Raw genomic sequence first — 26,939 nt, 5'->3', positions numbered from 1 at the left:
TTGTAACAGCACATTCCCCATTTGTACTTGATATTCTGTTAAGAGCTCTTCTAGGGCCTGTCCAAACAGATTAGGGGACTCAGTGAACCCTTGGGGGAGCACGGTCTATCTTAATTGCTGTCTCCAGCCCGTCTCTATGTCTTCCCATTCAAAGGCAAAATAATTAGGCATTCTTCTGCCAGTGGACAGACCCAAAAGGCATCCTTTAAATCAATCACACTATACCAGGAATTATGGGGTCCTAGTTTGCTTAGCAATGTGTATGGGTTTGCTACCACAGGGAACCGAGTAATAGTTCTTTTGTTTATTTCCCTTAGATCATGTACGAGCCGATATTTCCCATTTGGTTTCTTTACAGGCAAAATGGGGGTGTTAAAGGGTGACATACAGGGCTCTAAGATTCCTTGTGCCAATAATCGATCAATTTCTGGCTTCAATCCTCTTCGTCCTTCTAAGGATATGGGATATTGCCTTACCTTCACAGGTATGTGAGGTTCGGAAATTTGGATTTTAATCGGTGGCATTTCCAGTCTACTAATTGTGTCCGGAGAGTACCAGACATTGGGGTTAATTTGTTTTTGATCATCCACGGTCAAAGGATAAGCAGACCCTGCCAACTCTTGATTTTTCACTTTAATTTCTAATTGCAATTCAATAATTAAGTCTCGTCCTAACAGGTTAAATTCTGCTTCAGGGACGAGCAAGAGTTCACCCATTCCAAATTTATTTTCAGTTTCGAATACCACATTTTTGATTTTGCTTACTTTAAAGGGTTCCCCTTTTGCCCCAATTACTTGTACTTTTTCAGGGGAAACTTTACATCCCTCAGGTATCTGCTTAATAGTTGATTTTTCAGCCCCAGTGTCTACTAAAAAGGTGAACTCTTGTTTATGGGGACCTATTTTTACTTTTATCAAGGGCTCATGATGACTCCGGTCCCCTAAGATATAGAGCCCCTGACTCCCCTATTCTGTTTTCAATATTTCCTCATCTCTGATCCTTTCTCTGCAATTCTTCCTTATATGTCCCTTTTTTCCACAGTAAAAACAACACCTCTGTTCCTTTTCTATTTGTTTCATTCTAGCAGATCTGTGTTCACCAGTTCGCCCTTTGCGATCCTCTCTGACTGTTGCTACCATCATTCTTACTTGTCGCTTGCTGCTCTCTTCTTCCCATCTTACGTAGACTTTTTGAGCTTCCCTCAATAATTCATCTAACCCTCTATTCTGCCAGTTCTCTAACTTTTCAATCTTCTTCCTGATATCTTCCCATGATTTTGCCACAAACTGAGTTTTGAGGAGCATTTGCCCTAAAGGGTCGTTTGGATTTACCCCAGAGTACAGCTGAAGGGCTTTCCTTAGTCGTTCCAGCCACTCAGTAGGGCTTTCATCATTCTTTTGCATTTCATTAAATGCTTTATTGATATTCTGCCCACGGGGTACTGCTTCTCTAATCCCCTGAATTACTATAGTTCTCAGGTCCTGCATATGAGTTCTAAGCGCCGGATCCTGATTATTCCAATTAGGTCTTTGGAGTGGCCATTTAATATCTGCTTGAGGTCCCTGAGCATGTTGAGAATCCCAGTCTCATTCCTGCTCGTCTAATCATATCTCTTTCCTCGGTAATGAATAATTGACCAAGGATAGATTGCATCTCATCCCAAGTATAAAGGCTTGGTCCCAAAAATTGATCTAGTCTTTCTGCTACTCCGAGTGGGTCCTCAATTAAGCTTCCCATCTCGGTTCTTTTAAAATCTCGTAAGTCAGCCGAGTTTAAGGGGACGGAAATATATCCAATCACAGGTTGAGGTCCCCCCATGGGTATTTCTCTTAGGGGGTACATCTGAGCTTCCCCTCTTTGACTTCTAGTTACGTGTCTAGGAACGGGGGGAGACCCTTGTTCTGACTCTGGTGAGGGAGTGGGTGCTCTGGAGACCTCTGGAGGGGCTGCGGAAACAGGAGGAGGGATGTAAGGAGGGAGGGTTAGAAGGGTTTCATCTAACTCTTCCTTCTTTTTCTTATGTTTAGTTTTTATTTCATTCAGCGGATAAAGTCCAGCTCCCGGTCTTTCTAGCCACACTTCCGCGTATTGTCTCCCCTCCGTGTTAAGGAGTTTTTTATTATTTACCCAGAGGTTTAACTGCTGCCTTACCCAATCTTTTTCTGACCCATAAACTGGTCAAAAGACATTTTTAGAAATCTTCTTCCCTCCCCATATCTTAGTACAATATTCTATCATTTTTTGCTTATCTTTCCCTAGGGTTCCAGGGAAATATCTCCAATTATCTAAGATATATGCCAGAGGGGTATCCTTTGGTACAGTGGGTACCCTTCCCATGGGAGTCGAAGGCTTGCTTCCCTTCACCCCCATCTTCTGGAATATCTCCACACACACACGTACTCGCTCCTCTTGTTCCTGGCCCAGTCCCTCGCGGGAGATGGAAAACGCAGTACTTAAGAGTCCACACTTGCTTGGCTCAGTATATCGAACCTCTCATTCGTTATATTCCAGGAAACCCAATCCCGCCCGAACGGAAAACCCGTGAGAAATTTCACCGTGAACAGTTTCGCTCTGCGAATAATTTCACTACTTACGCGTCCTGCGTCTTCGTCCGGACTCTCGTGCACAGGATTTTTATGGGATTTTTTACCAGTCTCTCCTTTGCTCATTATCCTAGACTTTAGGTTCGTCGGTAAGGTTAGGGTAAGCTATTGGTCGCGGGACCACGAAATGTCGCGGGGCGCCTCCCCGGAGGACCAAAGCCCACCGTTCCTTATCCGAGTCACGACACCAGAAATTGTTATAAATTTACGCCACAATGGATCATAATCCAATTAGAATTTTATTAATTACAGCAAGTAGGATATGAGCAAAGACAGCGCTGGGCGGCGGGGGAGTTTCTGCTCCCTCTCTGCCGCGCCGATTCATTCAAACAGCCCTCATTTTTATCCCGTTCTTTCAATGAATTCCCGAGGGGTCTCCTTTGTTTAAGCTTGCAGTTTCCTTTTGTTTACGTAAGCAGTCGGTGAGTAATGGAGGTTATCTTTATCTTGTATCATCAGTCCCCAGGTGTGTTTGGTTTCCTTATCTTGCAAATGTTGTGTCCGCAGGCTATTTGCGTATCCTCGTTTCCTAATCAATACCTTAGTCTGTAAGCAGTCTGTATTTTCTCACCCTCCGTTTCCTATCCTCAGTCTGTGATTTCTCACAAATCCGTTTCCTAACTTATTTATATATATCTTAATAAACAATACCTCAGTCTGTGGTTTCCCACACTCTGATGTCCCTTCTGTCCCTTTCTCACCCCCTCATCCCCTCTGTCACACCCCTGCCACCTCCTGCGGCTTTTGGGGGTCACTTGAAGCTGTCCCCCGTCCCTCCCCGGCCCCCCAGGACCCTCCGGCTAGCTGTCCCCTCCAGGGGCCGGGGTTTTGTCGTGGTCCCGCTGCCCTGGGCTTACCAGGCAGCGGCTGGGTTAGCACGGTCCAAGCGGCAGCGTGCCTCGGTCGCCGCTAGGGATGGAGATAAAGAGACGAAGAGAGGTCAGTGGTATACAGTCCAGAGAGATTGTATTGCCTGAACGGTTGCAGGGACCAAAGACCCCGGGCTACTGCCCAGATACAGTTTTATATAGCAAAATTAAGAGATAAGGTCTAAACAATGGAGACAGTGTCCAGCTTAGGCGCATCAGAATCAACCCAGGGGTCAGGTCAAATGGGAACTGCTCAGGGGTGGGGAGAAGGGGGTTCACAGAGAAATGCTGAAGCAAAACTTTCCAAAAACAATGGGGCATACAAAAATGTATATTTTCCTCAGTTTCCCATTCCCAAGACCTTTCTAAAACCCTTCCTCCACACTACCACGCCAGCATGATAGCAACACCCCCCACTGTCCCCTCTTCTTGCCCAGGGAGACTTAAACTGTCTGTGTTTCCCACAGTTTCTGCTCAGTCAGGCCTCAGATATCGGGCCCCTTTATCAGCTCCATTGCTTTACTCTCTGTTTTATTCCCTATATGGGGGCACCAGGGCTCTGCCCAATGGGGTTCACTGGGGATCATCCAGCCCTGATCCTCCCATGAGGTATGGAGCTGCAGCAGCACACCAAGCTCTTCCCTCACTCCAAGCTCTTCCCTCACGCGGGGCACTCACAGGGCTTCCTTTAGTGGTGCCTCCTTTGGTGCTGGGTCAAGTGAAAGCTCTGTGAGAAGCTCTTCCCACACTTCCCACACTCGTAGGGCCTCTCCCCAGTGTGGATGCGCCGGTGCCTGATGCGGCTGGAGTTGTGTTTGAAGCCCTTCCCACAGTTGGGGCAGCGGAAGGGCCTCTCCTCTGTGTGAATCCGTTCATGTAGAAGGACACTGGAGCTGGTCCGAAACCTCTTCCCACACTGGGGACACTCGTAGGGCCTCTCCCCAGTGTGGAAGCGTTGGTGTATTCTCAGGGCAGAGCTCCACCCAAAGCTCTTCCCACATTCCAAGCACTCATAGGGCCGTTCCCCAGTGTGGATCACCTGGTGCTTGATCAGACTAGACCTGTGTCTGAAGCCCTTCCCACACTTCCCACACTCGTAGGGCCTCTCCCCGGTGTGGATGCTCCGGTGCTCAGTGAGGCTGGAGTTGCGGTTGAAGCCCATCCCGCAGTTGGGGCAGCGGTAGGGCCTCTCCTCTGTGTGAATCCGCTCATGCTTGAGGACATCAGAGCTGGTCCGAAACCTCTTCCCACATTTCCCACACTCGAAGGGCCGTTCCCCAGTGTGGATCCTCTGGTGCCGGATCAGGTGGGAGCTCCGGCTGAAACCCTTCCCACATTCCAAGCACTCATAGGGCCGTTCCCCAGTGTGGATCCTCTGGTGATAGATCAGGGTGGAGCTCTGGCTGAAACCCTTCCCACATTCCAAGCACTTGTGGGGCTTCTCCCTGCCATGAGGCTTCTCCACCAGCTCCGAGCTCTGGCTGGATCTCCGCCCGCCTTCCTGGCTCAGGGGGCTCTTTCCTCCCTGCAGCTCCCTGGGCTGGGTTTGCAGCTCCTCCTCCTGCAGCATCTCCGGGACTTTTCCTCCTCCTCCATCCAGCCACGCCCTGGCAATGACAAATCCTGGTTTGAGGGAAAAACAAGAGAAGAGCTCCTTGGACTGGAGGTTCCTCCTTGCCCAAGTTCATCTCAGGAAGTCATTGGGAATCCTGTGTCTGTAAGAACCTCCAAAACACCAAGATTCAGCCCAAAAATCCCACAAACTTCAAGACACAAATCAAAAACTCCCCGAACATCACCACTCAGCAAAAACCTCCTTCAAAAGATAAAGATTCAGCTGCCACATAAAACCAAAGCACCAACATTTAGCCCAAGAAAGCTCAGAAACACCAAGACTCACCCCATGAAAATCGTGGATCCCGCTCCACAGTTACCTGCTGCATGTGGGGGGAGCACCACTCTTGGGGCTGGGGGGAGGCTGCAGACACAGGGAGGGGTGGAACCTTCTGCTGCTTCCTCTTTCTGCTCCTCCTCCTCCTCCTCTTGTGTCTCTACTCTTCCTCACACTCCTCTTCCTCCTGCTATTCCTCCTTCTCTGGCACAATCCCACCCTCTCCTGCCACTTGCATCCTTTGACCATTCTGTTCCTCAAGCCTGCTTCTCCTTCCCTTCTCCTCCTGCCCCCAGGCCCAGCACCCTCTGCCGGCTCCCTCTTCCCCCCAGCCCCACAGCATCCCAGCGCAGGGGCAGGGATGGAGCTGGGGCAGGTCGGGCTGGGGCAGCGCTGGGCTCTCGGCCGCTCCCGCCCGCACTCGGTCCCCACTGCAGCCGCTCCCGCCAGGACAGCGCGGGGGGGCCCGGCCTTGGCGCTGCCCCACTCCCACCTCCCCAAATTCCCCTTGCGGGGCCATGGGGCCGAGGGGGGGGCGCAGGTGGGGTCCAGGTGGGGAATGCTGAGATAATTTTAAGAGTGGGTCCCCAAGAAGAAGAATTGGAATTTGTGGTAGACACAGGGGCAAAAAGAACCTTTATGTTAAATATTCCAAAAGGTTATAGTGTAAGCAAAGATACCGTAATAGTAACAGGAGCAAAAGGAGAGAGTTTCACAGTACCCGTTACTAAAAATGTGGTAATAGAGGGAGAAACTAAATTTTGGATGAGGGATGTTTTCTTGGTCCCAGGGGCAGGTAGCAATTTATTGGGACAAGATTTACAGGTGAAATTAGGAATAGGGGTTGTTCCAGAAGATGGGAAGATGACAGCTAGACTTTTAAAACTAGGCCAGGAGGATGGAAGAAGAATTAACAAGGAAGTTTGGGCTGGGGAGGGAAATAGGGGAAGATTAAATATTGACCCCATAAAGATTACAACTGAGGAAAAAAAAATTGTCCCATACATGTACGGCAGTATCCTGTACCTTTAGAAGGACGGGAATGTTTAAAGCCAGTAATAGAAGGACTAATAAAGGATGGACATTAGAACCTTGTATGTCTCCCCATAATACCCCAATACTCCCAGTAAAGAAGCCTGACGGGAGCTATAGACTGGTACAAGACTTAAGGGAGGTTAACAAAGGAACTCAGACCTGCTATCCAGTGGTACCAAATCCTTATACTCTTTTCAGTAAAGTTCCTCCCCAGCATCAGTGGTTTAGTGTAGTGGACCTTAAAGATGCCTTTTGGGCTTGCCCATTAGCCCAGGAGAGCAAGTTATCTTTGATTCTGAATGGAAGGACCCACTAACTGGAGAAAACAGCAATTAAGATGGACAAAACTACCACAGGGGCTTACAGAATCCCCAAACTTATTTGGACAAGCTTTAGAAACAATACTACAAACTTTCCCCACTCCCCCTGAAATACAAATTATCCAATATGTGGATAATCTTTTACTTTCTGGGGAAGCTGAAGCTGAAGTTAGAGAGGCTACTATAAAGCTTTTGAATTTTCTTGGGGAAAAAGGATTAAGGGTATCAAAAGGGAAGCTGCAATTTGTAGAATCAGAGGTAAAATATCTTGGACACTTGCTTAGTAAGGGTAGTTGGAAGCTCAACCCAGACTGAAACACAGGGATTCTATCCCTTCCCCCTCCCTCTTCAAAGGGGGAAATCAGAAAGATACTCAGATTATTGGGATATTATAGATTGTCGATTGAAGGATATACACAGACAGTAAAATTTTTGAATAAAAAAAAATGACAGAGGGAGATGATATAAAATGGATCAAAAAGGAAAATGAAAAATTAAGAAAAAAGAAGTTAAAACTAGCCCCAATATAAACTTTAAGCTTACCTTCACTAGCAAAACCCTTTCATTTATATGTAAATGAAAAAAAGGGGGTAGCTCATAGGGTTTTGTTTCAAGAGTGGGGAGGAGTAAAGAGACCCGTGGCTTATTTATCAAAGATGTGGGATCCAGTAAATCAAGGCTGGCCAGTGTGCATTCAAGCTATAGCAGCTACTGCAATCCTAGTAGAGGAAAGTCATAAACTGACTTCTAGAGGTAAATTAATTGTGTGCACACCTCATGCAGTACTAAATTTCTTCCAATTTGCATTGTGATTTTTATCTTGAAATACATAACTTACTGTACTCTAGGATTGAAAAACTAGTTTACAGCTGTGACATAGCAAAACCTGCTATTAATTTGAGTCAATGCAGGCTGTTCAATCAAGTGTTCTCAGTGTGTAAAGTTAAACTAAAGGTAACACCAACCGCTTGGTAGATCAATGAGAAACAATTTTCCTTCCAACCAGTCCTTTTTCATGTACCCAAATGTGTTTTGCTTTCTTAGTTTTTTTGTTTTGCTTGTTTGCTGGTTTTTCTGGAAGTGCTAACTACTTGCAGTGTATCTAGAAGAGCAAATAAAATTGTGCATACAAAACACTTGTAAAAAAATAGGGCTCATTTTTTCCCACAATGGGAGGTTGCTACATATAGAAAAGGGAAACTACAAAGCTAGATGAAGAAAAAGGTTCAGTATCTTCTAATGTAAACAATTTGTTACTTCCAGCATCACAGTGGGTGTGTGACACACACATATGAAAAAGATGGTGAGGGAGATCTCTGTTTACTACAGTTTCCTATTTCTTGAATGAGTTAGAGAGCTATGAAGCAATTGTGATTCCTTGTGTGGATTACCCAGGCCTGCAGGGAGGGCTTGGCCATGGTTCCCTCTGTGCTGCAGGCAGCCCTGCAGCGTGGCAGCAGTGGCTTGCCTCTGGTGAGTTTGCAGGCAGGGTGCTCCAGCACTGCAGTGCTCAGGGGCAGTTTCCTATTTTGACACCAAAGCTTAAATTCAAGAGTGCCTCTTCCCATCCAGTTATTGTTTGTACTGTAAGAACCTCTTCAGAGAGTGTCTCCTGGCAGTCAAAAAGAGAGTATTGCAGAGATAAATTCCTTACTTGCTGTCTCCCCCACTGTATCCACATTTTGTCTATTCCCTCTTCAAATTATAGATTTGTAAAACTCATGCTCTGTGTCCTCAGATGCCCTTCCCAAATCAAACCTTGGCTTCTTTGCAAATTATATTGCACTAACAAGCATTGCCTTAAATTTTTTATTGCAGGCAAGATCACTTCAGAAGTAAGTTTTTGTTTACCTTGTTCCTACAACCCTTTCAAGCTTGTGAATGGAAAATTGTGACAGCAAAATAAGTCTTTAGTTTTAGCACTGTCAGCTGTGGGTAGCTGGTAGCCCTTGGTGGAGGGTGCCGTGAATTAAAGGCCTGCAGAACACACATAACAAAAGTAATTAAATTTGTAAGGAAGTTGAAAAAGGAGGGAGAGGTGATTGGCAGACTCACCTCTCCAGGATGTAGGACTAATGTTAGAAAGTGGACTGATATTGGAATGTGGATGTTGAAATGTGAAAAGAGAAAAAGAGAGCGAAAGAGAGAGAAAGGGAGAAGAGAGAAGAAGAGAGAAAAAGAGAAAGAGAGAGAAAGGGAAAGAGAGAGAAAGAGAAAGAGCGAAATACACCCCAAAGTCCCCATACCATAGCTATTTGTAAGTTCTCCCCCATTCCTGCTAGACAGAGTGACAACAAGGGGAGGGGAGTGAGGAAGTACAGTCAAAGGCAAAGCTGTGAAAAAGAGGGAGAGCTGGACCACCAATAGAGATAAGATCAAAGCAGAGATAGCTGACTCTCACAATGTGCTTTATTTTTTTAAACAAGACTTCTTTTTTTTCCTTCTGATTTTCGTTGTTAAGGAAAGGAGGCTTTTGTTCTGAAGAATGGGTCTGTAAGACTAAAACAGTTGGATGTTGCCTAAAAAGCAAAAAACCAAGAGATGTGATACATCTTGTGTTAAATTTGGGCTAGTCTTTTTTTATTTAACTAATTATAGCTCACAAGAAGAAGAATTGGCCTCTGCAGCAATTAGCACAGCTGGATACAAGAAGAAGAAGCAGCTACAGAAAAAGTTTTTAGTTAAACCCAGAAAGTTTTGAAGAAAACTAATGGTGAAAGTTAATGCAGTATTGTTTTTCTTTTAACACTGTTATTAAGAAGTCCTTTCCAGGTACTACTAAAGCAGCAATCCCAACCATGGAAAAGAGGGTGAATTCATGCCAGCAAAATAAAAGAATTTGTGAAGAAACGTGAGGAATGGACTATCACATCTAAACCAGGTGATACCAAATTGACTTTCAACCAGGACTGGGTGGTAATGGTTTGGGAAGACCCAAATGATCCAAGGCAGGTACAAAGAATAACACCTAACTGAGAAATAAAGCAAAGCTTGCATCACTGGTTCTAAGCCCTGCCTGAATAAGCCCTGAGACGCCTCCGACACCTCCTTGGCAGAGGAACACTGCCACTTCAAACAGGAGGATCGGGAGTGTTTGAGTCAAAGAGTTCTTATAGTCTGGCCTTAGCCTGTGACTTGTACAGGCAAGAAGGGAAATTGCCATTAATACTATGCTGTATACTTTATTTGATTCATCCCCATATTGGACATGGCAGCTGGGTTATAAGTGAATGTTTAAATTATGAGAATAATTGGCATTGTAGCTCACAAAATCTATGTTCTCGTGGCAAGAAGTATTGAGTACTGAATCAATCCCCTATACAGAAAGACCTCAAAAACTGAAGTAATAAATTGCTTTTGTAGATGGGGATTATCAATGCCTGTGGACTGAGAGATACCTGAGGAATGGTGGAAAACCACAGTTAAAAGGTGTCAAAAACAATTTGCCTGGAAATGAGTAAAAAAGGAGTGACAAGGGAAACAGAGGGTAAGCCTGGATTGAGCACTGAACTCACCAGCGAGAAGATCACACGTACCTGCTGTGGGCAGCAGCCCCACAGGCAGGGGAGGTGGGGGTATAAGCCATGCCAGACCTCTGTCATTCCTGTTTCTGTCTCTCATTTGTTGTCTTCTCCCTTCTGAGATAGCAGCAAGATCGTGTCACAAATGCTACAGAAAGTATCACATGGAAAGAAACCAAAGTTCCTTTTTGTCACACACACCCATGTCAACAGGCACTGTTATAACCCATCCAAATTAAGTACCTGCAGGAAAAAGGGGGAAAATTATCACATTACAAAGAACTTAGGAAAAAGTAGTAATACTTGGGGCATGGAATGTCCAAAAGGAGAGAGATGGATTTGTTTTACATTTGATCTTAGAAATATAGTCCAAGATTCGGTAAAGAGACAGTTAGTAAAAAAAAAAGGGAAAACAAGCACAGCAGTCTAGCTCTGTGTTAACCCCAAATTATATCCTGAGTCATATTAAATGACTCCAAGCAGTTATAGAGAAGATAATAAACAAAGCTGCTCAGGCATTGGAATTTATATGGAGTCTGCAAAGCCAAACATCACCTGCAGTGTATTAAAATAGGTTGGCTTTACGCTAGTTATTGGCTAAAGAATGGGGTGTACAGATTGTTGAAAATAGATGGCAATGAGGATGCCATCCTGGAAAAAACAAAGGATATCAGAAAAAAATTATGACCCAGGTATCAGTCCAAAAATGGGAAAATAACGTTAAAAACTAGCAGGTGGGGTAATGTATTGAGAATGGGATGGTGGAAGAAATTAGGATTCTTCCTTTTATGTGTTACAAGTGTTTTGATATTTCTTCTTTGTTTAATCCCATGTTTTATTTGATTACCAACAGAGTCCAAAGAATGCAGGAGGACAGGAAATATTCTTTATAAATCATTTGGCTTGCGCAGTAAGAGGTGGGATTGTGAAAAATGCATATTTATGATTGGCTTTTCACAAATGTTACAATGAATATTATATGTGTAATGTTAGAAAGTTATGCTGTATTAATTCCCTTACATATTGTGTTAAGTGTAGTTTTAGGTTACAACATTATGTTAAAATAGAGACAATGTATGTGGGGGGAGTTTTCTTTTTAGGAATGAGATGCTCCCTTCGAAGAACACCTAAATCTTCCAAAGGAGAGGAATTTATGGCTTCTTATCAGGAGAAGCTAATTTCTTCAGGCCTTGCTCAGACTTGAAGATGCCAGGGGATTAAAGGGAACAGCTGACATATAACAGAGTTTCTTGTTTAGAACAGAATGTATGCATAACGATGAAGGATGTATGAATATGCAACAAGTGTCTTTGTTTAAGGGTGATTCCTTTGTTCACAAGTCATGCTTTTCTTGACTTAGGGTCCGAGAGCATCTGGACATCCGTAATTCTTTGCTCTTTTTGTCTTGTAATTGTCCTAACTCTAATTGTATTATTATTTTTATAACCATTTTATTATTATTAAACTTTTAAAATTTTAAAAACCAAGTGATTAGAGTTTTTCAAAATTTTCAAAACTAGATGAGATTTAAAGGTGACCCTTTAACTCATGAACAATAAATAGATGATTTGAAGGAAAACAAAAAAGCAGTAGATTGTGGGGGGTGCACAACTGAGGCTGCTGAAGGCTGCTGAGGAAGAGAAGCTGCATTCCAGGCACCCAGGAGGAGCTTCAGAAATGCAAATTAACACTGCTGGGGCAAACTGGGGACAATGTACCTGGCTCTTCTTGCCTGGGGCAGGAATTGGCTGATTCCCTCTGCCCCTCACCCCAAGCTCTGCCTGCTTGCACAGATGGAATCTGCACAGCTGAAGGCAGAGCCCATGCTGAGGATCTCTGACTCTGCAACAGAAATGGCTGAAGCTGCAAAGGGAAACAGCAAATGGAGAATGTTGGGAAAACTTCACTAAAATAAGGGGGGGATCATCCCTCTGCCCACTCCAACACCTGCTGTCACTGTCTGTGCTGTACAGGGTGTATCAGAGCACTGGGAGTTTTGCTAGAACAAGTTCAGGGAAATCAGTTGGAATTCAAGTATATGATGAAGGACTAAGAAAAAAAATGGTCAATTGATGCAGCCCCAGCTTGAGGGAGCGCCCAAACATGGGGAAAAGATGAACGGCCACCAGAACAAATCCTACAACACCATGGACCAGCCCCTGGGAACCAAAATGATTTTGTGAAAAATGCATGTTATATGGCTCTGTGCAGATAGTTACTACATGTATTATGTTATAATGATAACTTGTGCTGTATGAACATTTTAATAGTATGGTAAACGTAGCTTTGTAGATAAAATGAAGCTTTAGTAGTTAAAAGAGAAAACATGCATGTGTGTGTGTGTGGGGGGGGGTTAAGGAATGAGAACACCTAAATTCGCTCAAGGAACACCTAAATTCTCCAGAGAAGAGCAATTTATGGATTTCTTACTAGAAGAAGTTAATTTCTTCAGGCCATGCTCAGACTGGAGCATGCCGTGGGGATTAAAAAACACAGCTGACATACAACAGACAGAGTTACTTGTTTTAAATAAAATGTATGCATAACCATGAAGGATATAAGAATATGCAACAGTGTATTTTTTTAGGGGTGATTCCTTTATTCACAAGGTATGGTTGTTGTGGCTTAAGTGCCCAAGAGAGCATCCGGACATCTGCAAGTCTTTGCTTTTTAATGTCTTGCAATTGTCCTAACTCTAAATTTTTATTAGTCTAATTGCATTCCTACTTTTATAACCATTTTACTAGTATTAAACTTCTAACATTTTAAAAACCAAGTGATTGGCGTTTCTCACAAATTCATATCAGGAGACAGAGAACCCATTTATCATTTCAATGGCATCATTACATTACAAGCTGTCCTCAGAATAAGAACCAACCAGACAGCTCCAGCTCCTGACCTTCCTGCCGACCAAGCCACTGAAACGAGGAACACAACATTTCACCAGAGAATGGGATCAGATTATCTCTTAGCAGAAAAAGCAGGAGTTTGTGGAAAACTAAATGGCTCAAACTGCTGTTGGCAAAGAGATGACGAGAAAACTGCTAAAAAAGATAAGAAAGGAAATAGGAGAGCAGTTTATGTATTGGTCCAAACATGGAAAGGATGGGAATGGGACACGGTTTCCTGGCTCCCCAGCACAGCAGGGGTTAAAGGAATGCTGCTTCTCCTCTTCTGTGCTGCAGCAACTCTCATCTTTTTACCATGCTCCACACCTTGGCAGTGCAGCTCATCCAGCAGCTGAGCCAGGGCATGCAGGTGGCAGCCAGGCCTCCTGATCCACAAACGGCTACAAAAGGACAGGGAATGAGGGCACCGAGAATAATCCCAAAACCAAAGAGGACCCGGGAAGGACAAAACAGAGTCAAGGAGTGAATCTGCCTGGAGATAGGGCCGGGCACTTGTAGATAAGGGGAGAAACCATCAGTTCCAATAAATGTTACAAATTGACCCAGAGAGCTGCTCAAAGTCCCCCTACATTCCCGAACTTCGAGGAGAAGAACAAAGACTTAACAGAGCCATGAATATCGGCTGTTCTACAAAAGGAGGGTGCACATTAACGAGGACAGGCTCCAGGCGCATCGGGAAGTCGGAACCTTCCAAGGAACTCAGCCGGTGGGCAAAGGCAGAGGGAGATCGGCCGGGAAAATGAGGATAAAAAGGAGGCTGCGGGCTACAGCCACGGCAGAGAGCGCACGGCAAATGCCCCACGGCCTCTGCCCCTGCTCGGCAATAAAGTCACTTTGACAGGACTCCTCGCTCTCCCCCGGGCACACGAACCTCCGGCGACGGGAATTTCCCCGCCCGCTGCCGGCCGCGGGGCAGCCCCTCTGTCCTACCCACAGCAGCCGGGCCGAGCCAGCGCTGCTCCGGCAGCGGCTCCTGCCCGGCCCCGGCGGGAAGGAGACCGCGGGCAGCCGCTCCCGCAGCGCCCTCAGCCCGGGGCCGGCACGGGCCGGACACGGCACCGGCGAGCCGCCGGAGCCCCCTGCCGCCCCCTCCGCCCGCAGCCAGCCCCGAGCCCCCGCAGAGCCCAGCGCGGCTCCCACCTGCGCCGGGGCCGCCTCCGAGCTCCGCCGCCGCCGCCTCACCGCGCTCCGGCCGCTGCCGCCGCTGCCGGGCCCGCGCAGCCGCTCGGCCAATGGCGGCGCTGCGCGGCCACGGCCGCCCTCAGCCCGCCGCCGGGGCCGCGCCGCGCCCCGCTCCCACCAATCAGCGCGCCGCAACCGCGACTGACGGCACCGGCGGCCAATGGCAGCGAGCTCGGGGCGGGCTCTGCGCACGGCCCCGCCTCGCCCCGCGCTCTCGGCGCCCCCGGGCTGCGTGAGGGGAAAGCCGGAGATGAGGAACAGCCCCGGCACGGGCCCGGGCCGAGCCGGGATTGAGCTGCCCACACAAACAAACTTCTCCGCGCCTCCCGCCACGGCTTTCCCGGCCCTGCGCCTCCCGTGCCTCCGCCTCTGCGGGAAGCCCAGGAGCCTCACTTCTCCTGCCCCTCGTTAGCGCATCAGAGCTTCGCTTTGATTTCCCCCGAAAAGGGAAACCTGCCCGAAGCCCTGTGGGTGGGTGGGGCAGGGGAGAGATTTCTGTCAGAAAACTCCAAAGACTCGGAGCAGGAGCAGGAGAAGTCAGTGCAGAGCCTTAAATGCAGCTTTCCCCACGCCTCCCTGCTCCCAGCTGCACCTCCTCCCCCGGCAGGGCAGGAGACAGGGAATGGGGCCATGCTCAGCTCATCCCCCGGGGCTTCTCCCTCTGCTCAGGGACAGGAGTCGTTCCCTGCTGCACCCTGCGCTCTCTCCCGGCCGAGACTTCTCCAGGAACTTCTCGGAGCGGAGTCCATCCCCTGGGCACAGCCCCCTCCGAGTGCTGCAGCGTGGGTCACTGTGCCACGGGCTCAGTCCTGCCAGGGTCCCTGAGGAGAATTTTGGGTTTTGGGGCGTGGCCGGAGCCCCCGGGGGGAATTTTGTGGCGGTTTTGGGGATTTGTGGCGGTTTTGGGGATTTGGGGCGGGTTTGGGGCGGGGCCAGAGCGAAAGCGAAAGCGATGGCGGGAGCGCGGCTGGCGCTGGCGGGTGAGGAAGGGGCGAAAAACCCCAAAAATCGGGATCCCAAATCCGCCCCGACCCCAAATCCCGGCGGATCCGAGCCCCGCCCCCCCCCCCTCAACCCCAAATCCTGGGAAATCCCCTCAAATTTCGGAAAACCTCAAAAATCCATAACCCCAAAAATCGGAACCCCCAAATTTGGGACATTCCCGGAACCGGGACCCCCAAAATTCCCCACTCAAAACTTCCCAAATTCCTGCACTCCCCCCCCCACCAAAAAAAAAAAAACCTGCCTCAAATCTCCCCGGGGACCCCAAAATCTTCCCCAAGACCCCCCCCAGCACCCCCAAATCCTTCAAAGACCCCCCAAATCCTGTCCAGGACCCCTTTGCGACCCCCCAAAATCCCCCAGGAACCCCCCAAAGTCCCCCAGGAGCCCCCAGATCCCCCTATACCCCACCCCGGCACCCCCAGATCCCTTCTCGGACCCCCCCCAGGACCCTTCAAAATCCCCCAGGACCTGCCGAATTCCCCCCAACCCCCCCCCAAGGCCCCCCAGGTCCCCTTGGACCGCCCGAAATCCCCCAGGACCCCCGAATTTCCCCCAGACCCCCCCAGGACTCCCCTAAATCCCCCCAAGGACCCCCCGGATCTTCCTCAAATCTCCCGAAGCCCTCTTGAAATCCCCCAGGACCCCCCAAACCCCCTCGGGACCCCCTAAACCACTCCGGACCCCCCCTGGATCCCCCCAAATCCCCCACGACCTCCCTAATCTCCCCCAAAACTCCCCCAGGACCTCCCAAAACCTGTTCAGGACCACCTAAACGCCCCCCAGGACCCCCACAACCACCCCAGGACTCCCCCAGATCCCCCCCAGGCTCCCCCGAAATGCCCCCTAAGACGCCCCCAAATCTCTCCAGGAGTCCCCAGAGCCCCCCCTGGATTCCGAAAGCCCCCTAGAACCTTCCCAAATTCCGCCAAACTCCCCTCAAATGCCCCCGAAACGCTCCCAGAACCCCCCAGGACCCCCCAAAACCCCTCTTTGTCCACCCAAGACCCCCAAAATCCCCCCCAAATTCCCCCAGATCCCCCTAGGACCCCCCACATCCCCTCTTTGCCCCCTCAAGCCCCCCCCAGCCCCATATTTTTGCCCCCCCAGGGCTGTTCCTGGCCTGGGGGGGGGTGGCGGTTTTTGGGGACCCCCCCCCCGCCCTGCGCTGCCCCCTGCTGGACGAGCGCGGCGCCCCCTCCCACCGCGGGGCCCTGCTCCGGCTTCTGGGGGGTCCCGAGGCCCCCCCGGCCCCCGGCCCCCCGCGGGACCCCCAGAACGCCTTCGATGTCATCGGTGCGAGACCCCCCAATTGAGGGGGACCCCCGCGGTTCTGGGGGGGGGCGGGAAAGGCTTCTGGGGGGTCCTGGGGGGGTTCGGGAGTGATTTTGGGGGGTCCTGGGGGGGGTTGGGGGCGATTTTGGGGGGTTTTGGGGGCGATTTTGAGGGCGATTTTTGGGGGTTTTGGGGGCGATTTTGAGGGGTTTTGGGGGCTTTTGGGGGTTTTTCTGGGGGGGTTCAGGGGCGGTTTTCAGGGGATTTTGGGGGGTTTTTGGGGGCGATTTTTGAGGGCAATTTTGGGGGGCTTCTTGGGGTGTTCTGTGGATGTTTTGGGGGCATTTTTGGGGGATTCTAGGGGGTTTTGGGGGCATTTTTTGGGGTTGTTTCGGGGTGACTCCTGGAGGGTTTTAAGGGAATTTTGGGGGAAATTTTTGGTGGTTTTTTGTGGGGTCCTGGGGGGGGGTTGGGGGTGATTTTTGGGGGTTTTGGGGGGATTTTGGGTGGATTTGCTGTGATTTTGGAGTGCAGCTCACCCCCTGCTCTTTTCCTTTTCCTGCAGTCCCCTGGGGGGTGCTGAGGGGAGTTTGGGGGGATTTGATGGAATTTTGGGGGTGTTTGGTGGGATTTTGGGGTGCAGCTCACCCCCTGCTCTTTCCCTTTCCCTGCAGACCCCTTGGGGGTGCTGGGGGAATTTTGGGGTCCCTCCCAGCAGCCCCCCCGGTGCGAGCTCAGCCCCACGGCGCCGCTGCTGCCACCCCCGGGGACGTCCCCGGGGTCCCCGCAGTGCCACCCCGGGCTGGGGACGTGCTGGTGGCTCCTGGCCCTGGGGACACCCGAGGGGGAGGGGACGGCGCTGCTGCAGCAGCGGGGAGGAGACCCGCCGCTCCTCAACGGTGAGGGGACACCGGGGACAGCTCTGTGTGTCACCTGTGTCACTGTCACCTGTGTGTGGCACCTGGTCACCTGTGTCATTGTCACCTGTGTGTGGCACCTGTGTGTCACTGTCACTTCTATGTCACCTGTGTTTGCCAGCTCTGTGTTTGTCACCTCTGTGTTTGCCACCCCACGGCTCCAAACGTCCCCGGTGTCACCCCATGTTCCCCATGCCAATATCCCAATGTCCCCATTGTCCTCACATGCACAACATCACCCCACTGTCCTGATGCCCCCACACTGTCCCCATGTCCCCGATGTCCCTGATGTCCCCAATGTCCACCCATTATCCCCAATGTCTCTGATGTCCCCGATGTCCCCCCACTGGGGGACAATGGGGACAATGGGGGGACATCAGGGGCATCGGGGACATTTCCCCAATGTCCCGGATGCTACTGATGTCCCCGATGTCCCCCTATTGTCCCCATTATCCCACACATCTCCATTGTCCCCTTGTCCCCGATGTCCCGCCATTGTCCTCATGTCCCCCATTATCCCCATGTCCCCGGTGTCCCTGGTGTCCCCAGTGTCCCCCCGCCGGTGATGCCCTGCCCCACCCCGCAGTGTCCCTGATATCTCCCCGATGTCCCTAGTGTCCCCACACATCCCCGATGTCCCTGATGTCCCCACACATCCCCGATGTCCCCAGTGTCCCCGATGTCCCCGCACCCCATGACTACCCTGTCCCGCCCCACAATGTCTCTGACATCCCCCCACATCCCCGATGTCCCCAGTGTCCCCGATGTCCCCACACTCCTGACGCCCTGTCCCACCCCTCAGTGTCCCTGTTAGTGTCCACGCGGACACCGCAGACGCGGGCGCTGCTGGGGGCGCCGGGGCGGCTGCACTGCGCCTTCGCGCCCCCGGCCGAGCCCTTCACGCTGCAGTGGCTGCGGCACCGCCACGGCGCCACGCGGCGCCTGCTGGCCTTCGACTCGGCCGCCGCCCACCGCACCGAGGCCGCGCCGGGGGTGCTGCTGTTCCTGGGGGGCCACGGGAGCCCCCCCGGCACCGCGCAGGTGAGGGGAGGGGAGGGGCTGCGGAGCCCTGCGGGGACAGCGGGGGGCGCCACCGAGCGGGGGGTGTCGGGTGCTCCCGGCCGCCTCTTGGCCACTATGGGGCGCCACTGAGCAGCCTCGGTCCTCCCGGCCGCTAGGGGGCGCTGGGGGCATGAAACCGCTTTTGTCATCCTGGCCACCAGGGGGCGCCGCTGGCACTGGAAAGCCTCGGTCCTCCCGGCCGCTAGGGGGCACTGCGGGCATTGAACAGTTTTTGGAAAGTTTTGGGAGCATTTTTCAGGGAAAATTTTTGGGAAGTCCTGGGGGGGTTCGGTGAGTGATTTTGGGGGGTTTTGTTGTGGGGGGGCTTGGAAGCATTTTTTGTGTTTAGGGGGGTCGTTTTTGGGGGCATTTTTTGGGGTTTTTGGGCACGGCCATGGTCCTCCCGGTTACTGGGGGGCGCCGCTGAGGCCGAACGTTTCCTCGGTCCTCCCAGCCGCCGGGGGGCGCCAGGGAGGTGTCGCTGCAGCTGCCGCCGCTCTCGGTGTCGGACGACGGCGCCTTCGTCTGCTCCATGAGCACGCCCCGCGGGCAGGTGCAGCAGGTGCTGCGGCTGCACGTGATTGGTCAGTGCCGGGAATGGGCGGGGCCGGGGCTCCCAGTATGTCCCACTCCCTCCCAATATGTCCCAGTTCCCTCCCAGTATGTCCCAGTCTTCTCCCAGTATGTCCCAGTTCCCTCCCAGTTCCCTCCCAGTCCCTCCCAGTTCCTTCCCAGTCCCTCCCAGTCCCTCCCAGTATCCCCAGCTCACTGTCTCGTGTCCCAGCCCCTCCCCGGGTGTCCCTGCTGCCGTCCCGGCTGTCCCCGGGGCTCCCGGCCGAGCTGCGCTGTGACGCCGTCGGCTTCTTCCCGCTGGACGTGGAGATCCGCTGGGAACACCGCGCCCACGGACACACCCGGCCACGCCCTGGGGACACCTCGGGGGACAGCCCGGTGACCACCCTGGGGCCCAGCTGGAGCTCCGGGCACCGGCGCGCGGCCGACGGCACCTTCAGCCGCAGCGCGGGGCTGCGCGTGGCTGCGGCAGCGCCGGGGGACAGCTACAGCTGCCTGGTGACACATGCGGCGTGGGACACCCCACACCGGGTCACTGTGGTGGTGGCAGGTGAGGGACACCTGAGGATACACCTGGGGACATCAGGGATGGGGTTTGGGGACACCTGGGGACATCAGGGACGGGGTTTGGGGACACCTGGGGACATCAGGGACAGGGTTTGGGCACAGCTGGGCATATTAGGGACATCAGGGACAGGGTTTGTGGACACCTGAGGACATCAGGGATGGAGTTTGGGAGACTTGAAAACATCAGGGATGCGGTTGGGGACAACTGGGGACATCAGGGATGGGGTGTGGAGGGTCTTGGGACACCAGGACTGGGGTTGGGGACACCTGGGATGGGGTTGGGGACATCAGGAATGGTGTTGGGGACATTGAGGATAGAGTTGGGAACACCAGGATGGGGTTGGGGACATCAGGAGTGGGGTTGGGGACACTTGGGGACATTAGGAACGGGGTTTGGAGGGTCTTGGGACACCAGGGATGCCTGGGGACACTGGGGACAGGGTTGGGGACACCTGGGATGGAGTTGTGGACACTGGGGACAGGGTTGGAGACACCTGGGAAGGGGTTGGGGATATCTGGGACAGGGTTGGGGGCACCTGGGATGGGGTTGGGGATACTGGGGACAGGGTCAGGGACACAGGCATGGAGATAGGGACAGCTGGGATGGGGTTGGGGACACTGGGGACAGGGCTGGGATCTCCTAAGGGACATCAAGAGCGAGCTGGGGACATTGCGGGGTGGCTGGTGCCACCAGGATGGGCTCGGTGCCACCCAGGGGTGTTGGTGTCATCTGGGGGTGTCAGTGATGTGTCCCCAATGTCCCCACAGGTGCCACCATGCCCAGTGTGGAGGACATGGCGGGGATGGCCCTGGTGGCCTTCGTCATCGGGGGGCTCAGCCTGCGCCTGTGGCCCTCGGCGGGGAGGTGACACCGGTGTCCCCAATGTCCCCGGTGTCCCCCTTCATCTCCATGTCCCCATGTCCCAGGTGTCCCCAATGTCCCAATGTGTCCCCTCCTCTTCTCTCTCACTCCAGGGGGGCTCTTCATGTGACAGCTCCAATGTCCCCAAACCCCCAAAAATGTCCCCAACCCCCCCCAAAAATGTCCCCAACCACAAATGTCCCCAAGCTCCCCAAACTTCCCCAATGTCCCCAAATGTCCCCAATGTCTCAATGTCCCCAAATGTTCCCAAATGTCCCCAGTGTCTCAAAGTCCCCCCATTGTCCCCAAGATGTCCCCAAATATTTCCAGATTAAACCGGGGGGTGGGGGGGGGTGACATCCCCCACAAACCGATGCATCCTGAGTGGGGACTGGGGACATTTGGGGACATCTGCGGACATTTCTGGAGATTTTGGGATGTTGGGGAGTTTGGGGACATTTAGGGAGGTTTGGGGACATTTGGGAACATTTGGGGACATTGGGGACACCGGGGGGGTTGGTGACACTTGGGGAGTTTGTTCCAGTTTGGATTTTAAGGTTCTTTTTTAAAGCATTGATTTAAAAACCCAAAGCACGAATTTAAAGTCATTAGAGAACCAATTACCCAGCTCCAATTGTTCACTGAATTTTTTTAAAAAAGCAATTTTAAAAAAGTTCTGTTTCCCATTTTAATGATTTTTCAGCAAATCTTCATTTTTGTCATGGGAGAGAGAAGGGCAAAAAAAGGAGAAAAAAATGGGGAAAAAAAGGAAAAAAAAGGAGATTTCCATTCCCATTGTTCCTTCATCTCCACACATCCAAATCAAGAGCAGGGAGTTATCAATAATCAATAGAAGGGAGTTATAAATAATCAATAGCAGATTATTATAAATCAATGGCAGGGAGTTATCAATAGTCAATAGCAGCGCATCATTCAATCTGCATTTTTCACAATATTACAAAGAAATCACTCAAATATTCATGATTGATTATTGGTTATTAATTAATAACCATTACAAAGAAATTGATCCAGTATCAATAATTCATTGATTATTAACTAATCAATATTACAGAGAAAGCAATCCAATATTGTCCAAGACTGAAGAAAAAAAACCAAACATTTTCCTGTTACCATCTGAGTAGGAGTTGCCTCGGGGCAGTTTTCCTTATCTGCTGTTAATGGCCCCATCAATGCCTGGCCACATGACTCAGAGATAACACCGTCCAGGAGGAGGAGGTGATTAATGACACACCTCGTGACTCATAATGACCCATTGTGAGATGCTCTGCCCAAGGGAAGGAGCTAGGCATTCCACCTGGATAAAACTGGGGATTTCTAGACAGAGGGGAGCCTTTCCACAGGTTCTCTGAGAAGACACAGCAACTACATCTGCCATCCCAAGAGGACTGCAGCTCTTCCAATTCGGACTGCTACCAGCACGCGGGCCAGGTTGTATTCTGACTTTGTCAGTAGCCTTTCCCTTTGTATTATTGCATGTATTTTTGTCCTTTTCCCCTTTTCCCAATAAATTGTATTTCTGACTTGGAGTCTCTCACTGGTTTTACTTTCAAACCAGAACACATCACAAGTGACTTGTGGGAAGAGCAAATCTTCCTCAAGGCATTTTATGGAGGGTTAAGTTTAATTTCTGCTGAGTTCATTTTGTCCAGTGCTCAGAGGATGCTCAAGGGGTCTCTGGTTTTGGTTTGGCCCCAGTTTTCTTCTGATTTGTCTTTATCACTTAAAAACACCTTAAAAATGGCTAAAAAGAGTATTGACCAGACATGTCAAAAATCCCACCATTTAAAAGGTATTTGAGGTGGAATTTATGGTTTGGGAACATATTCTGGAGGATCTGTGGATTCTTGGGGGATATCTGGTAGTATTTTCCATACCTTTCCATTCCAAATGCCAAGGTGGATTGGTCTGTCACCTCAAAATGATTCAATCCCACTCAAAACTCCTCAATCTTACCCCAAAATAGGTGAATCCCACCTCAAAATGGCTGGTTCCCACCTCAGTCCCATGCCAAAATAATTTGATTCCTCAGCCTCCAGGGTGAGATAGAGTTGGAAGGAGATTGGGAGAAGTGAGATCCAAATTTGAGGTTGTGGGATCGGGATTGTGTGGGGCTGGGCGAGTGTGATTTATTTTGATAATAAATAAAACTATCAGAATTATTGATTTCTGTCCCATTAATTTTCTGTCAGTTCTGGTTTACTTTTCAAAGTGCCGCCTCCTCAGCTGATTTTGTTTGTGTCCTCCTGTCCCTGACTGAAAAGCAAGATGTGTTCTATTTGCCATCTGTATGGCAGTTGTCCTGTGTTAAGTGGGCAGCTTTTCCTTATCTCTTCCACAAGCAATCCTCCCTCAGGGGAGACATCTGCTGATAATGGGCTATTGAATGTCACAGCATGACTGATAAGAACTGTAACATCCCATTGTGAGATGCTCCGCCCAGAGGGAGGAGCCAAGCATTCCTACCTGCATCTAGTCTTGAGATTCTGGCCCACCAACACAGCTTTCTCTGTGCTGGATTTCTCAGAGGAACAGCTGCCCCTTCCTCTTCAGAAGAAGATTTCCATTCCTACAGGATCACTTCTCCAACAGAACCACACCTGACACTCCTGGAGGACTGCACCCACAGTTCCAATTAGACTGTGACCAACACCCTGTCCAACAGGGTGTCAGGTTGTATTCTGATTTTGTCAGTGTTGTTTCAGTTAACTGAAATGTTTATCTTTTAATTTTCTTCCCTAATAAAAAACTATTATTCCTCCTCCCATATTTTTACCCAACAGCCCCCCTTAATTTCCAATTTATAGCAATTCAGAAAGAAAGAGTCTACATTTTTCCATTCCAGGGGAGGCTCCTGCCTTTCTTAGCAGACACCTGTCATTCCAAACCAAAACACCTCCTTTCTCTCCTGCCTCTCTTTACCTGCTCTGTTTCTCTCTCAGTGTCTCCCTTGACTCAGGGCAGCTCCCACCAAAGACCCTGCCCTGATTTCATTCCCAATCCATGAGCTGCAACAACTACGGGTGAAATTATGAAGGCTGGCAGTGAAATGTCACTGTAAGATCTCGCTCCACTTGGCTTTTGGCTCTTCCATAAGAGCTTTTCCTTCAAGGGCAGGAACATTTTTCCTGGAAGGGAACTGCAATTCCAGCCCCTGGGAGTGTGTGCCATGGATCCCAGAGGGGCATTCCCGAGGCTTCCAGGGTGCTGCTCCTGCCGTGCCTCCCAAGGAGCTGTGCAGGGCAGGGGACAAGGTGCAACAGCTGTGTTGGTGCTGCAGTGCCACAACAGGCCCTGGTTCCAGGAGTTTTCAAAACTGCAACAGCAGTTCCTGGGTTCCATGATGCCCTGCTGTGTCCCCATGGATATTTGGTGTCATGAAGTTCTTCAGTGTCACAATGGCCACCTCACTCCATGAGCTTCTGCAGTGTCCAAATGGCCTCCTTGGATGGGCTGTGTCACCATGGACCATTGGCTCCATGCAGCCCTGCTGGGTCACCATGGACTCCTTGGTTCCATGAGGTTCTGGAGGTGTCTCCATGGTCTCCTTGGATCCACAGTGTCACAATGGACCACTGGATCCACGTGGCCCTGATGTGTCACTATGGCCCTTTGGTTCCATGGGACCCCAGGGTCACAATTGACTCCTTGCTTCCACGTCACCCACTCAGTGCCAAAATGGCCCCTTCGTTCCATGAGGAGCACAAAAGATTTATAGAAAGATTGAGAAAATCCTGCTTAACACAGCTGCAAACATCTATTTGCCTTCCAAAGAGAGGTTAAAAGTGAGGATGGCACCAGCAGCTTCCATCTGCAACAGAGATCCAGGGAAAGGGCTGGGACAGAGAATTCAGCTGGGAGACTCAGAGAATTCTGCTTTCAGAGATCATTTCTGGTTACACTGTTCCTTGTAGAAAGGTGACACCATTCCAGGCAGCCTGTACTGAGCAGGTGGTTCCTGAGTGGGGTTTGTTGTTCAGGAAACCTGATCAAGCTTTTCCGTTCTTTCTTTCCCAAGAGGAAAACTTCTCCTGGGCCAGTATGCAGGCAGAGCCCTGAGGAGAGCAGGTGGGACATGGTGCAATGGGCTGGGACATGGAGCTGCAGAGCTCAGGGACAAGGTTCTGCTGCAGGGCACAGGAATGTCAGTGCCAGGTGGGCAATGTCAGACATGGTGAGGATGGGGGTGAGGAGCAGCTTGTCCAAACAGGGTCAGTCCTCAAGGGGCTCATTCTTCTACATGCCCAGACCTCCTAATGAGACAGTGAGCATCAAGATCACCTGGGGAATGCTTCTATCAGCTCTTCTCTGAACTGGAAACTAAGAATACTCACTTGATTAAAGAAAAAAATTCAGGAAGTGCACTTGGAAATCTTCTTCCTTTACAAGGACTCCAAACTGACTCCAATCAGCTGCACAAGCCCAGGAGATTTGCAGACAATTGGATGAAGACAAAGCGCCCCTGAAGGATTCCTGCATTTTGATGATCCCCATGGTGGATTTGGGGCTTAGTCCAGAATCCTCAGGCACTGAGAGAAGGCTGAAGAAGCTGCTCAAGGAGTCAGAAGCAAAACTCCAAGTCCCTTGGAGCATCACTGGGCCCCACTGAGGGCAGGGACTGCCAAAGGCTCTCCAGGGACTGGTGAGAGCAGATCCTTGAGACCAGGATTCCAGGGAGCCCAAGGCTCAGAGCAGGGAACTGCAATGCTGAGCAAGGCCTGGGCTGGCTGGGGGAAGCAGAAAGGCCAAGCCCTGAGCCCAGCCTGGCACAGCAGGGCCTGTCCCTCACGGGTGGCTCGGGGCTGTTTGTGGGGCAGGGGGGATGTGAGGGGCAGCAAGGACAAATGTCAGAAACCTGTGTGACCCTGCAGATCCTCATGGAGCCAAGGGGCCAGTGTGACACTGTGCTGCCTCATGGAATCAAGGAGACCATTGAGAACTCAGAGACCCCAAGGAACCAAGGGTCCATGGTGACCTTGTGCAGCCTCAGTGTCACAGAGGAGCCATTGTGACACAGCGAGGGCACACGGAGCCGAGGGGCCACTGTGACACATCAGGGGTCTGTGGAACCACTAAGCCATTGTGCAATTGTGTCCTGGGTTATAAAATAAGTTTGTATTCTATTTGCCATCTGTTGGAAGTTGGGCAGGTTTGTTATCTCTCAAGAAGAATGGTTTGCTCGAAGAGGTAATGGTTTGTTAATGGGCCATTGACTGATTCAGTGCAGGGCTGGTAACATAACACCATCCCATTGTGAGATGTTCCACCCAGAGGGGGAAGCCAAGCACTCTTTTATTGTATAAAGGGGTAGCTTTTGGGGAGACGAAGCAGCTCTCTCTTTGCGGGATTTCGCAGAGAAGCAGCTCCTTCGGCAGCACTCCCGAGAAGCAGCTCCTTCGGCAGGATTCCCAGACAAGCAGCTGGAGCGCGGTGAGGCAGCGTCGGCGGAGCTCGGAGGCAACCCCGGCGCAGAGGAAGACCAGCCCAACTGCCACCAGATCTTCAGAGAAAACTATACCCTTCTAAAGCTCACCACTGCAGCTGCAATTCATCAGCCACTGCAAGAGGAGCAGCTATCATTTTGACCGGACTGCTACCAGTACCCCGAATCCTCAGGTTCTGGACTTTATCACTAGTTTTGTTTGTACCGATTGCATTTGCCTTTTTAAATTGTTATCTAGTTTTCTCCTAGTAAAGAATTGTTACTCCCATTCCCATATCTTTGCCTGAGAGCCTTTTAATTTAAAAATCCTAGTAATTCGGAGGGAGGGGGTTTACCTTCTCCATTGCACAGGAGGCTTTTGACCTCCTTCACAGACTCCTGTCTTGTCAAACCAAGACACACTGCAAGGCCTCATGGAAGCACGGGGCCACTCTGACACTGCAGAATCAAGGGGAACATTGAGACACTCCAGGGCTTCATGGAACCAAGGAGATCATTGTGGGGTTCCACGCAACCAAGGGAACATGGAACAGGTCTGGCTACCTTGACCACCCAGGGGCCAATTCTCATCTCCCTGTGAAACACTGGGACCATGTGCTTTTCTTTCTTATGGGAAAAAAACATTCACCTCAACTAGGGGCACATGGCCAAAATTGGGCATTTGATGCCAGAATTCCCTATATCCAAGGATAGCTCCCAGATAAAAGCTGCCAGGACTGGCAAGTCTGGCTGGCCTTGTCTTCTTGAGGGCTGGCATTTATTTGCCTCAGAAACATGGGGGCTCTGTGCTTTCCTTCCTAATGTAATGGCCAAAACTAAGATTCCACCTCCGAAATGCCATATGGCCAAGGATAGCCTCTAAACAAAAGGGGCCAGGAAAGCCAGATCTC

The 26,939-nt window shown here is 50.7% G+C and overlaps 2 protein-coding genes across 2 annotated transcripts in view; one reads left to right on the top strand and one right to left on the bottom strand.

Moving 5' to 3' along the window:
• The window catches only part of LOC144246356 (uncharacterized), a 387,512-nt gene extending 373,153 nt beyond the window's left edge, over nt 1–14,359 (bottom strand). Inside the window, 2 exon segments of the mRNA XM_077783741.1 lie at nt 4,231–5,095; nt 14,289–14,359. Of these exon segments, the coding sequence (XP_077639867.1) occupies nt 4,231–5,042 (812 nt within the window). The 5' untranslated portion in view covers nt 5,043–5,095; nt 14,289–14,359.
• A 923-nt stretch (nt 14,360–15,282) lies between these two features.
• LOC144246553 (tapasin-like) lies at nt 15,283–20,747 on the top strand. The gene is made up of 7 exons (XM_077784463.1): nt 15,283–15,310; nt 16,443–16,628; nt 17,282–17,506; nt 18,327–18,565; nt 19,041–19,170; nt 19,371–19,709; nt 20,495–20,747. Exons 1-7 carry the CDS (start codon nt 15,283–15,285, stop codon nt 20,593–20,595), a joined length of 1,248 nt encoding a protein of 415 aa, XP_077640589.1. The 3' UTR covers nt 20,596–20,747.
• The last annotated feature ends 6,192 nt before the right edge of the window (nt 20,748–26,939 follow it).

The sequence above is a fragment of the Lonchura striata genome, chromosome 6 (genome assembly GCF_046129695.1).
Source record: "Lonchura striata isolate bLonStr1 chromosome 6, bLonStr1.mat, whole genome shotgun sequence".
Classification (NCBI taxonomy): Eukaryota; Metazoa; Chordata; class Aves; order Passeriformes; family Estrildidae; genus Lonchura; species Lonchura striata.
Note: the sequence above shows the minus strand (reverse complement) of the source record. Positions and strands in the feature narration are given on the sequence as shown.

Coding starts and splice junctions, on each gene's coding strand:
- LOC144246553 (XM_077784463.1), top strand. CDS start 15,283: ATGGCGGGAGCGCGGCTGGCGCTGGCGG. Junction 15,311..16,442: donor AGCGCGGCTGGCGCTGGCGG/GTGAGGAAGGGG, acceptor TTGCCCCCCCAG/GGCTGTTCCTGGCCTGGGGG. Junction 18,566..19,040: donor GCCCCCCCGGCACCGCGCAG/GTGAGGGGAGGG, acceptor CGGTCCTCCCAG/CCGCCGGGGGGCGCCAGGGA.